The following is a 13,679-nucleotide window of genomic DNA, read 5'->3' on the forward strand; positions in this document are numbered from 1 at the left end:
ACATCGTTAAAATGTCCATACTACCCAAAGCAATATGCAGTTTTAATGCAATCCCTATTAAAACTCCACTTTCATACTTTAAAGATCTTGAAAAAATAATACTTCATTTTATATGGAATCAGACAAACCCTCAAATAGCCAAGACATTACTCAGAAATAAAAACAAAGCAGGAGGAATCACGCTACCACACCTCAGACTATACTATAAATCGATAGTGCTCAAAACAGCATGGTACTGGCACAAAAACAGAGAAGTAGATGTCTGGAACAGAATAGAGAACCAAGAGATGAATCCAGCTACTTACCGTTATTTGATCTTTGACAAGCCAATTAAAAACATTCAGTGGGGAAAAGATTCCCTATTTAACAAATGGTGCTGGGTGAACTGGCTGGCAGCCTGTAGAAGACTGAAACTGGACCCACACCTTTCACCGTTAACTAAAATAGACTCTCACTGGATTAAAGATTTAAACTTAAGACATGAAACTATAAAAATACTAGAGGAGAATGCAGGGAAAACCCTTGAAGAAATCGGTCTGGGTGAGTATTTTATGAGGAGGACCCCCCGGGCAATTGAAGCAGCTTCAAAAATACACTACTGGGACCTGATCAAACTAAAAAGCTTCTGCACAGCCAAGAACACAGTAAGTAAAGCAAGCAAACATCCCTCAGAATGGGAGAAGATATTTGCAGGTTATGTCTCCGACAAAAGTTTAATAACCAGAATCCACAGAGAACTCAAACGTATAAGCAATAAAAGAACAAGTGATTCCATCGCAGGCTGGGCAAAGGACTTGAAGAGAAACTTCTCTGAAGAAGACAGGCGCACGGCCTACAGACATATGAAAAAATGCTCATCATCTTTAGTCATCAGAGAAATGTAAATCAAAACTACTTTGAGATATGATCTAACTCCAGTAAGATTAGCCCATATCACAAAATCCGAAGACCAGAGATGTTGGCGTGAATGTGGAGAAAAGGGAACACTTCTGCACTGCTGGTGGGAATGCAAAGTAATACATTCCTTTTGGAAAGATGTTTGGAGAACACTTAGAGATCTAAAAATAGATCTGCCATTCAATCCTATAATTCCTCTACTAGGCGTATACCTAGAAGACCAAAAATCACATCATGACAAAGATATTTGTACCAGAATGTTTATTGCAGCCCAATTCATAATTGCTAAGTCATGGGAAAAGCCCAAGTGCCCATCAATCCACGAATGGATTAATAAATTGTGGTATATGTACACCATGGAATATTATGCAGCCTTAAAGAAAGATGGAGACTTTACCTCTTTCATGTTTACATGGATGGAGCTGGAACATATTCTTCTTAGTAAAGTATCTCAAGAATGGAAGAAAAGGTATCCAATGTCCTCAGCCCTACTATGAAGCTAATCTATGGCTTTCACGTGAAAGCTATAACCCAGTTATAACCTAAGAAAAGGGGGAGAGGGAGGGGGGAGGATGGGTGGAGGGAGGGTGATTGGTGGGATCACACCTGCGGTGCATCTTACAAGGATATATGTGAAATTCAGTAAATGTAGAATATAAATGCCTTAACACAATAACTAAGAAGATGCCAGGAAGGCTATGTTAACCAGTGTGATGAAATGTGTCACATGGTCTATAAAACCAGTGTATGGTGCCCCATGATCGTATTAATGTACACAGCTATGATTTAATAATAAAAAATAAATTTAAAAAATAAATAAATAAAAAATAAAAAGAATTCCATTCTGAAAAAAGATGACTGGGAAACTTCTGTAAAACATGTAAGAAAAGTTAGAAAGTGACACTGTAGGGCGCTAGCCCCATATACCGAGGATGGCAGGTTCAAACCCAGCCCCAGACCCCTCCCCACACCCATGATAGACTTAACATTTTAGGGTCTGGAGATTTAGAAAACTTACGAACAAGCCAAACTGCAACAGCAACAAAAAATAGCCAGGTGTCGTGGTGGGCGCCTGTAGTCCCAGCTACTCTGGAGGCTGAGGCAAGAGAATCACCTAAGCCCGGGAGTTGGAGGCTGCTTTTGTTGATGAGTTGTAATACTGAAGCACATATTACAGGAGACAGCTGAGCATTCTCTCAGCCCAGAGCAGCAAACATGAAAGTCTACTATATTTAGACGTTTTTGTTTTTTTTTCAGTAAGGTAAAATACCTTAAAGTATAAATTCTTTCCAGCTGGCCTAAAGTCAATAAAGCATTCTGCTTAAAAAAAAAAAAAAAAAAAACAAAGGGAAAGAAAGTGACCCTGAGTAAAACAAGTGTCCACAGTATGATTGTAAATATGTGATAAAATAGGTTGATTCTAAAACAAGCTCTAGAACACTTGCTGTGTTTCGGTCCCCATGCTTGGTGTTATCATGTTATCTCATTTATTCTCACAGATGCCCAGTAGGGTCTGTAGTACTTACCCCTTTTACAGATGAGGAAACAGAGGGTCAGAGTGGTTCAGTGTCCTGCCTGAGTCAGGGTGTCAGAAACAAGTCTTGAACTCAGCCCTAGCACTCTCTTGAGGACATCATCTTGTCAAGAATAGAGAAAGGGCTCAGTGCCTGTAGCTCAAGCTTCTAAGGCACCAGCCACGTACACCTGAGCTGGCAGGTTCGAATCCAGCCCAGGACCACCAAACAACGGCGGCTACAAACAAAAAAAAAAAGTCGGGCATTGTGGCAGGTGCCTGTAGTCCCAGCTACTTGGGAGGTGGAGGCAGGAGAATCCCTTGAACCCTTGAGTTGGAGGTTGCTGTGAGCTGTGATGCCACTGCACTCTACCCAGGGTGACAGCTTGAGGCTCTGTCTTTAAAAAAAAAAAAAAAGAATAGAGAAAGGGACTATGGTAATTTTGTGTCTTTCAGACTTCCTTTTCTGTTGCCATTATTGGAAATTCCTAAAGAAAGGAGGCATTGGCAGCTCATTTGAGGATGTGACTCTTCAAGATCAGAAGTTTATGGTACAACTCATAAAATGTTCTGCTCTCTTCTCCAGGATGACATGGAAGCCTACCGGACCCAGAACCGCTTCCTGAACTCCGAGATCCACCAGGTCACAAAGATCTGGAGAAAGGTGGCTGAGAAGGAGAAGGCCCTCCTGATGAAGGTGAGTGGCCGGAGCCCTGTCCTGGCCACGCTCTAGTCCTGCACTGTCCACCCCTGTCTTTCTCACCGCCTACCTGCTCTCCTTCTGGACTGAGCAGGGCCTGCGTCAGCCTCTTTTCCAGACCCTGTGCTCTGGTTGACTGAGTCATCCGCTCAGCAATATTCACTGGGTAATGTGCCCTGGGCAGCTGTGGGTGTGGAGACCAGTAAACCCGGTTCCTGTCCCCAACAAGGGAACAGACTAGTGAGAGAGTTGAACATGATCAAGATGAAGTAGGGCTCACAGGATTCTTGGGGGCCCACACGGTAGAAGGAAAGTCTGGGAGGGCTTCCTAGAGGAGGTGCCTTCTGAGTCGAGTCCTAACAGTTAGTGATATCCTGGCAACCAGTGGAGAAAGGCTTCCAGGAAGAGAGACAGCATAATAAAGACCTGGGACCTGAGCGTGGGGAGCAGGGCTGGGAGGAAAAGATATGAAGCTGGACGTGAGGAGTTTGGAGCTTATTCTGAGGAAACTGGGGAATTGTTGGAGGATTGTGAGTAGAGGAGAAGACTGCTGTGGCTGCTTGGAGGAGAGTGAACTTGAGGACATGGGCCTGGAAGTGGGGTTACTGGAGTCTGTAGCAGGAGTCCCTGAGAAGGGTGTTAGTGACAGGGCTCAGGAGGAGCCCTGCTGAGAGCCAGGGGACCAAGGGGGGACAAGTAGGAGCGCAGGGCAAGGATGGCTTGGAGATGGTGACCTGGGCAGAGGTGTAGCAGAACTGCAGCCTTGCTCTTGAGGTTCCCCCATTCTCTGCCACCCCAGGATGAGATGGAAACCAGGGTGGCCCAAGAGTCATGGGAACACATGAACAAACTTTTACTGTCCCTGTCTCACAAAGATGGAAAACAGGAGGTCGCCTGACCTTCCAAGCACACCATCCAACTTGTATAAATAGAAACCCAAAAGTTCAAGGGCAGCAGGCATGTCGTGGGGAGTGTCCCAGGCAAGGGAAAAGAGTGCGTAAAGGCAGAGAATTGAGAGGGAAGTAATATGTTGGAGGAACAGGAAGAGCCCACATGGTGGCAGCAGAGGGCACAAGGGTGGTGCCCATCCCCTGAGCAAGTGCCGGGTCATACCACCTACAGAGAGATTGCTCTGTTTCAAGTGCCCTGGGAAGCACTTTTACATATCAGCTCATCTGATACTTGCCGTGATCCTGAGGCAGACTGTCTATTATCCCCATTTTACAGATGGGTGAACTAAAGCAGGAGAGGTTAAGTAACTTGCCCCAGGCCACACAACTAGCTGTTGCTGAACCAGGATGGTACTTTAGGCCATGCAAGAGCCTGTACTATCCCTGTGTACCCCTTCTCTCTTCCTATGAACCAGCTCTAGCCCTGGGCCTGGTCCCCTCTTTTCTGCCTTGCTGTAAACTACAGGATCCAGGGCCCATCTCCCTTGCCCTTGCACAAAGGTGTGGGAGTTGGGGCAGATGAAAGCAGTGCTACCCTACAGCTGCGGGCAGCCCAGGCCCAGCCACATGGCCTGTCCCAGCTGTGCCTCTCCCTCTTGCAGTGCGCCTACCTGCAAGCCAGGAACTGCCAGGTGGAAAGCAAGTACCTGGCAGGGCTGCGGAGGCTGCAGGAGGCCGTGGGAGACGAGGCCAGCAAGTATGCATGTGCGGAGCTGCTGAGGCAGCTCACCCAGGAGGCACTGCAGTGGGAAGCTGGCGAGACTTCTGATGGTGTGGAGCCAAGCCCCATCAGGTGAGCCCTGCTGCTGCCAGTCCCGGCCAACCGTGTGCGAGCACTGCACCACCACCCCCAACCACCTCCGATCTCCAGATCCATGAATCTGCAGTTGTGCTATGCAGGCTTGAGGAAGGTGGCCCCTTACCACGAGCATACCGCACGTTGGTACAAATGGGGGGCTGCCTGCCTGTGTTTCCCACTCCTCCAAGCTGCCTCCTGGACGTGTTTACCAGAGAGGGGAGGAGGAACCCAGTTCTTGCCAAACACAGTGGACCCAGCAGTTAAATATAAAGGAAGGGAGCATGGCTGTGCTTGAAGGCCCATGGAGGCTGGGTGGCCCAGTGGCAGAAGCCAGGATTTGGGGCCAGACCTGGCTTTGGATCCTCATACTCAAGTCTCCTTAAGATGTGGGCTAAGACCCCTATGTGGCAGGATGGTTAGGATCGATTGAGATAGTATGTGCAAGGCATGTAGGGGGGTCAGTGAGAGCCCATTTGGAATGGGACCCCAGCTCTTCCTTGCCCTTGGTGCTGTCTGTTCCCCACCCATCCTTGAGCTTACTGGCTATGGTGAGCAGGGTCTGTACTAGCAGTGTGGGACTCCTTGGGCCTAAGCCTGAGTGGAATAATAAGAGAGTCCTTTATATTTGCACAGAATGAATGAGTGAATATCTCTTAAGCATTTACTGTGCACCAGGCACTATCTAGGCTCCCAGCAGCTTACAACAGAGGATATCACAAGGTCTTCATGAGCCAGAGCAGAGGTTCCTATACCCATTAGAGAGAGGGGCAAACTGAAGTTGGGAGAACTGAGATAACGTGCCCTGACCTGCATGGCTAACTCTCCATGAAGCCAGAGGGAAGCTGGCCCAGAGACCTCCTCCTGCCCACTGCCCTTTTCTGGGGAAAGGCTCTGCACGGCTTTGCTAGTGGGCTTCTTTTGACAGTGAGTATGACGAATATGGCTTCCTGAGGGTGCCTGACTATGATGTGGAGGATGTGAAGCTGCTGGCTAAGATCCAGGCGCTGGAGGTGCGCTCTCACCACCTGCTGAGCCTCGAGGCTGTGGAGCGGCCACTGCGGGAACGCTGGGCTGCCCTAGGTGAGCTCGTGCCTTCAGCCGAGCTTAAGCAGCTGCTGCGGGCAGGAGTGCCCCACGAGCACCGGCCACGTGTCTGGAGGTGGCTGGTCCATCTCCGCATCCAGCACCTACACACACCCGGCTACTACCAGGAGCTGCTGAGCCGGAGCCAGGCCAGTGAGCACCCTGCTGCCCGCCAGATCGAGCTGGACCTGAACCGTACCTTTCCCAACAACAAGCACTTCACCTGTCCCACCTCCAGCTTCCCCAACAAGCTCCGCCGGGTGCTTCTGGCCTTCTCCTGGCAGAACCCCACAATCGGCTACTGCCAGGGCCTGAACAGGTGAGCTGCCATCACTCAGCAAGGGCACAGCCTTTACCTTTCAAAGCACCGCTCTGTCTCTTTGGACCCTCCCAAGAACCTGGAGATGTGAGTCTAGGATGCTTGGTCCCCACTGGACAAATGGGGACAGACAGGTCAGAGGATATGTTCAAGACAGAGATGGGCAGAGACCAGAGTTCAGGGCCCCTGTCCTGTGCTCTTTCCTTTGATTTGTACTCAACATAGAAAGCATCCTGACTGGTCACGTGGAGTGTATAGTGCGTGGCCTGTCTCACATATTCAGGACTGTCAAGGTCATTTACTGGAATCATTTGATTTAAAGCAGCAACCTCCAACCTTTTTTGGCACCAGGGACTGGTGGATGGGAGATTCTCACAGGGAGCATGCAACCCAGATCCCTCACCTGTGCAGTTTACAGTAGGGTTCGTGCTCCTGTGAGAATCTAATGCTGCCACTGATAGGACAGGAGACAGAGTTCAGGTGGTGATGCAGGTGACAGATGAAGCTTTGCTCACTCACCTGCCCTCTGCTCACCTCCTACTATGAGGCCCCTCTCCTCAAAGGCCACAGAGCAGTACCAGTTCACGGCCCAGGGGTTGGAGACCATAGCTTTAAATGAAACCCACCCAGAGAAGCCCAAGGGAAAGGAAGTTTGTAAACATTACAGGGGGAGCTCACAAAGCCAGGAAAAGAAAATAGAGCTGAGGACCAGAGGCCAAGGCAACTACTCTTTCCAGGAGGGGTACAGCAGCCGCAGCCCCAGGGGCTGCCTCTGTGCTGTAGTGCCTGGGAATGCCATCCTCTGAGGTTGGACAGCACCAGGGCACCAGTCTGCAGCAGCATGGTCTCTGGCCTCTCCCTGGCTCTACACACCTGCTTCCTTCTCTCTCAGCAGACCAGCCTTTGCCCATTGCTTTTGGGAATGTTTAGAGCCTGCTGAGGCTGTCAGAATGGAAACATCAGCCCCTGAGTTTTGGACCTTTCAGCAAATCTTCTTACCCCATCCCTCATGCATTCAACCCTCATGTCCTAGTTCTGAATTCCCCAGAGAAGGAATTTGAGTGGCCTAGACTAGAATAATTTCCATTTCTGGTCCAGTTAGCATGGTAGGGAGGAAGAAGTTGGAGGTAGGAGATGGTGTCTCCTGCTTCATAGAGCTGCCCCCTCCAAGACTGTAGGGAGCAGGGTGGGTGCTCATGGATGCCCCCTGGTGTCTCAGTAGCCCTTGCCTGGTGTCAGATATTCCCCAAGGCAAGTTCTGACTCAGTTTAATTTAAAAACACATTAACGCAAGCAAAATTTACATAAGCCATTCTTTTTTTTTTCAGACTAGGTGGTGTGTGACATTTATTTAACACAGAATAAACATCAATTGTTCTCCCTTAAATTTGGTTCTCAAGGGCAGATATTTTTTGTATTCTATTTCCAGCCTAAAATTAGGTGAAATTGATCATATATATATACACAATTACTAGGGATTAAGAGTTAAATTCCCAGGCGGCGCCTGTGGCTCAAGGAGTAGGGTGCCGGTCCTATATGCCAGAGGTGGCAGGTTCAAACCTAGCCCCGGCCAAAAACCAAAAAAAAAAAAAAAAGAGTTAAACTCCCACCATAATGCCTGCCAGTCTAAGCTTCCTTAGAAAATATGATGTCTGTGGAAATTTCATTCATTCAACAGCCAAGTAAAATCCTACATACTTTTTATCTGTTTGAACATGTTAAAATCCAGAAGGGACAAAACTTGCAAAGCCTCTTTAAGAATAGCTGTGAAGGGAGCTAGAAGCTATGCGATTTGTAGGAGGAATAACTTTTACATTTCATGCAAAGGTCAAGTAGGAAGTACTGCTTGATGAAGGCCTCTTGGATGCCAGGTGATTGATGTAGCTGATGCCATTTAATCCTCATGAAAACCCTGTGAGGTGGGCATTGTCCCCATTGTCCACGTGAAGTAAGAGGATCCAAGGAGCTGAGGAATGTGCCCAGCGCCTCACCACACCTGGTGGCCGAGCTGACTGCTGGTCCTGGTCTCCAGCCCCCAAACCCACTCCTTCCTGCAGCCCACCCTCACTCAGAGTGGCAGCTGTGGCTGAGTGTGCCAAGGACCCCCAGAAACCTTTTTTACTGCGTAGACATAACCTTTTTGAGACCTGCTCTGAAGTTCAATCTGTGATGAAGGGGTAGGAAAAACCCTACAGCAGGAAGGGGCCAGGAGGTAGCCTTAGAGGAAGAGAGAAGCTTCCCGTGTGTAGAAAAAGGGCACACACAGGACCCAGAAGGGATGTAGGGACAACTGAGACCAGGAAAGGTAGAAAATCCCCAGAGGGTGTTTTAAAAATATTTTTCTCTGAATGCTATTTTTACTTAAATTTGATATGCAAGCACAGATAATTGACATTTATGTAAATATATGATAGCTTAAAATAGAAAGTTATTTGCACTAGAAAGCCTGTTCAGAAGTGCAGTGCGTTGGCCCCAAACTCAAGCCTGCAGGCCCCTTGTGCTTGTCTTAGTTGCCATCTAGTGGTGGCCATTAGAACTGCAGGTATGATGTCTCCAAATGACAGATTCTGCTTCTAAGGCAACAAATCCAGTATTTAGACAGTGACAGTTACAGTAATAATCTAATGCTACGGTAGAGCAAAACTTTTAAAGCTATTTCCCTGAAAAAATAAGTAGAATGCTTTTTTTATTTTAGGGTTGTGTATTCTTATTTTATTTATTTTTATTTTTTTAGTCCCTCTTACAATTGTGTCTTACCCTCAAAAGGTGTGTCGCACACCAAGACCCCACCCTCTCCCTCCTTCCCTCTCTCTGCTTTTCCTTTCCCCCACCCCTTCCTCCTTCGTTCTCTCTCTGCTCATTAATTGTCCTCATATCAAAATTGAACACATAGGATTCATGCTTCTCCATTCTTGTGATGCTTTGCTAAGAATAATATGTTCCACTTCCATCCAGGTTAATACAAAGGATGCGAAGTCCCCATGTTTTTAATGGCTGAATAGTATTCCATGGTATACATATACCCCAGCTTGTTAATTCATTCCTGAGTTGGTGGGCATTTAGGCTGTTTCCACATTTTGGCGATTGTAAATTGAGCTGCAATAAACAGTCTAGTGCAAGTGTCCTTATGATAAAAGGATTTTTTTTTCCTTCTGGGTAGATGCCCAGTAATGGGATTGCAGGATCAAATGAGAGGTCTAGCTTGAGTTCTTTGAGGTTTCACCATACTTCCTTCCAAAAAGATTGTATTAGTTTGCAGTCCCACCAGCAGTGTAAAAGTGTTCCCTCCTCTCCACATCCATGCCAGCATCTGCAGTTTTGAGATTTCGTGATGTGGTCCATTCTCACTGGGGTTAGATGGTATCTCAGGGTGGTTTTGATTTGTATTTCTCTAATAATTGGGGATGATGAGCATTTTTTCATGTTTGTTAGCCATTTATCTGTCTTCTTTAGGGAAGGTTCTATTCATGTCTCTTGCCCATTTATATATGAGATGGTTGGCTTTTTTCATGTGAACTAATTTGAGTTCTCTATAGATCCTAGTTATCAAGCTTTTGTCTGATTCAAAATTTGCAAATATCCTTTCCCGTTGTGTAGGTTGTCTATTTGCTTTGGTTGTTGTCTCCTTAGTTGTACAAAGCTTTTCAGTTTAATTAAGTCCCATTTGTTTATTTTTGTTGTTGACAAGTACAATGCTTTAAAAGTAGTTTTTTCTCACTCCCATCAATACACACCCTCCTTTGCAAGCCTGCTTGTAGTCCAGTTGTAGCCCTACACAGTTAGTTAGTAAGCCCTAGCAACCAGCCTCAGATATGGAGCTTCTGATATATGTAGAAGTCTAAGCCAATGCTGGCAGCCAAATCCTTACTGAGGGCCTCCTGAGGCTTAGGGGAATGGGGTTGGGGACAACAGAGAGAGCACCAGGCTGGACGTTGGGAGTGCCAGCTTCCTGCCACCAACTGACTGTGATCTTGAGCAAGACATTTCTGGTTTTGGGGCCTTGGTTAGTGTAGACCAGAGAGGTCTACACTTAAGCAGCTGCCTAAAGCCTTATCTTGAGTTATTTTCTGAGCAGCCTCCAGACCAGGGAGAAAGAGTGCTGTAATCGATTAGTTTTGTCTTCCCTAGACATAGACAAAAGGAATGTTGCCATAATTAATTGATGATGTCTTTCCTGGGCACAGAGTAAGGCTGGTGGTAAACCTCACATTTGCTATCCTTGAACTCAATGACCTCTGGAAGTTCCCTTCCCTGCAGCTCTGAGAGGACAGAGCCTTCCACTTCCAAGAAGTTCTTTGACTATTCTTTTCTTTATCCACTCAGCTCAGACTCAGGAAGGTTTTTTCCAAATATTTGAGCCAGAATGGGGAAATATTCCTTCCTAATTTGCTGGAGAAAGAGAAGGGAATTATTTTATTTTGATATTTGACCTGTTTCTAAGAGTCATGAACGTCAAAAGAAAGATGGAGATCATGAATCCAGTCTGGTGAGAACCCAGAAAAGTATAAATATCTGGACAATGAAATGTGCTCTTTAAGTGCACAGAGAATCTGAGGCTCCAAATGCTGTAAAGCGGCATCTCCCTAAGGGTAGTCTGAGGAATTCTGGCCCCATCAGGCCTCTGTGGGTTCAGTGTGCAAAAGTGCTCCATGAGGCCAGGCGTGGTGGCTCAAGTCTGGAAATCCTAGCACTCTAGGAGGCTGAGGCATGTGGATCACTTGAGCTCAGGAGTTCGAGACCAGCCTGAGCAAGAGCAAGACCCCATCTCTAAAAACTAGGCATTATGGAAGGTGCCTGTAGTCCTAGTTGTTTGGGAAGCTAACAAAGGATTGCTTGAGCTCAAGAGGTTGAGGTTGTTGTGAGCTATGCTGCCATGGCACTCTACCGAGGGCTGAAACCTTATCTCAAAAAGAAAAAAAAAAAAGAAGTGCTCCTTGGACCCACTGAGTGACCCAGGTTAGTTAGAGTCAGTCACACAGGGTGAGTTATGGCAGGATTTCTGAGGCTTTAATAAAATAGTGTACATTATAAGCCTTAGGATGGGGCTAGAATGTGTACTTTGCCCAGATATTTTTGCCCGGACCTTGCATTCACTTAGCATCTTGGGGGGCCATGGAATACATTTTTGGGAACAGATTGGCTGTGGCTCAGGTTAAATGGGAGAAATAGGGACAAAAGGACTTCTCCCAGGAGGGCTTCCTTGATCTGCCCTGTGGGTTGTTTGTTTTTTTTTTTTTTTTTCTCTCACTCATGATCTTATTAGAGCCTCATGATAACTTTGAGGGGATGAGAAGCAGAGAAAAAGAACTGTGTGTAATGCCAGTGAGCAAGGGACTGTACATCTGTCTTCTCACTCACGGGCTGCGGGATAGGTATTGTTGATCTTACCTTAGAGATCATAAAACTGAGACTCAGCGATGTTAGTGTGCTTACCAAGGTCTCTAATTCTATGATTATTAAGGTGAGGACGGCTACATGTGTAGGTACTTACTAGGTTTCCAGCATTGTACTGAGCACAACTGACTGTTGCTCATCTCACAACAGTCCTATGATTATTATGAGGGGGCTGAGACTTAGAGAGATTAAGTAACTTGCCCCAGGTCACCCAGGAAGCAACAAGACCAAGATTCACACCCAGACAACCTGACTCCAGAGCTCCTGCTCTGAAATGATCTCTATTGCTCTGGAAATCTTCAGGGTCATCCTCCCCAAAACAGTATTTGTCTCACCCCAGGTGCCAGAAGCACCAGCCTGGGTGGGGTCGGACTGGTGCTTGTTCAGAGGGACTTCCCCCCAGGACCCAGTGAGCCTCCTTCCCTCCCATTCCAGGCTGGCAGCCATTGCTCTGCTGGTCCTAGAAGACGAGGAGAATGCCTTCTGGTGCCTGGTGGCCATTGTGGAGACCATACTGCCAGCTGATTACTACAGCAAGACGCTAATGGCATCCCAGGTGAGTGGGATAGGGAGAGAACTTGCTGGCCATGCAGGCAGTGCCCCTGAATTGTTTGTGCAAGCCAGGGAATCTTTCAGGCTTCCATTTCTCCCTCTGTACTGTGGGCCAATAATCTTCTCTGGAACTCTCGGGGACTTCCAGTGACCTGGTACCCTTTAGAATTGGGCCAGACTGTTGTTCTTCCAGCAATGACATTGTGCCATTTGAAATAGTCTCCTGGGGAGGGGAGGAGAAGGAAATCTGGTGTCACTTGCTATTTGCGAGTCAAGAATTTCAAGACGGGTCAGATAGGGTGGGCGATGGGGCTGGGAGGATGGGAGGTGATGGTGCTGACTCTTACATACACTCATCATTGTCTGCTGAGGGCACGCTGCCTCCATCATCTCATTGCCTCCTCAGCTGCCCCCTGAACATAGGTTGGCTCTAGAGCCAGGCAGAGCTGAGTTCAGACCCCTATCCCTCCACTAACCAGGTGTGTCCCAGGGCAAGTGACATCACCTTTCTAAACCTCAGGCTGGTCCACTTTTGAGTGGGAATAAAGTTTCTCCATGGGCTTGTTAGGAGCTGTAAATGCACAAACATCTGAACCCTCCCATCCCCACTCTCCAGCCTCTCTTGCTATCCCCTGCCACGGTCTTGCTGCATTAGCACGTCCGCTTTACGGAGAGGCCACCTTCTTACTTCTTACCTCCAAACCCACCAGCCAGTTAGTATCTGCCCACCCATCCTTTTCTACCTTGATTGTCTAATACTGATCCATGTGGGCTGTCCACATGGGTTGGGAGGTCAGGGGATGGTGGATATTCAGATGTGGAGTTGAGGGGAGCAATCAAGACTTGGGAGTCCCTGGGGAAAGATTTTATGAAGACCTCCTTGGCAATTACAACAGCAACTAAAATAAATAAATGGGACCTGATCAAGCTAAAAAGCCTCTCCCCGGCTAAGGACACAACAATTAAAGCAAATAGACAACCTTCAGAATGGCAGAAGATATGTGCATGTTACCAATCTGACAAAGGGCTAATAAGCAGAAGCTACAGAGAACTCAATCAGCAAGAAAAGAGCAAACAATCCCATTTATCACTGGGCAAGAGACAGGAACAGAACCTTCTCCCAAGAAGACAGACAAATGGGTAACAAACACATGAAAAAATGCTCATCATTTTTAATCATCAGAGAAATGCAAATCAAAACCAACCTGAGATATCACCTAACCCCAGTGAGAATAGCCCACATCACAAAATCCCAAACCTTTAGATGCGGGTGTGGCTATAGAGAGAAGGGAACACTTATACACTGTTGGTGAGATTGCAAACTACTACAGCCTTTTTGGAAAGAAGTATGGAGAATCCTCAAAGAGCTAAAAGTAGACCTTCCATTTGATCCCACAATCCCATTACTAGGTATCTACCCAGCAGGGAAAAAAATCAATTTACCATAAGGACATGTGCACTAGAATGTTTAT

At 47.0% G+C, this 13,679-nt stretch overlaps 1 protein-coding gene across 2 annotated transcripts in view; it reads left to right on the forward strand.

Moving 5' to 3' along the window:
* TBC1D2 (TBC1 domain family member 2) overlaps nt 1-13,679 on the forward strand; it is a 62,686-nt gene that overhangs the window by 44,754 nt on the left and 4,253 nt on the right. For both annotated transcript variants that reach the window (XM_053567930.1, XM_053567937.1), the window contains 4 exons: nt 2,997-3,107; nt 4,663-4,853; nt 5,785-6,261; nt 12,091-12,211. In XM_053567930.1, coding sequence (XP_053423905.1) covers nt 2,997-3,107; nt 4,663-4,853; nt 5,785-6,261; nt 12,091-12,211 — 900 coding nt within the window. The remainder of the gene's footprint in view (nt 1-2,996; nt 3,108-4,662; nt 4,854-5,784; nt 6,262-12,090; nt 12,212-13,679) is intronic.

Source organism: Nycticebus coucang, chromosome 2, assembly GCF_027406575.1.
Source record: "Nycticebus coucang isolate mNycCou1 chromosome 2, mNycCou1.pri, whole genome shotgun sequence".
Taxonomy (NCBI): domain Eukaryota; kingdom Metazoa; phylum Chordata; class Mammalia; order Primates; family Lorisidae; genus Nycticebus; species Nycticebus coucang.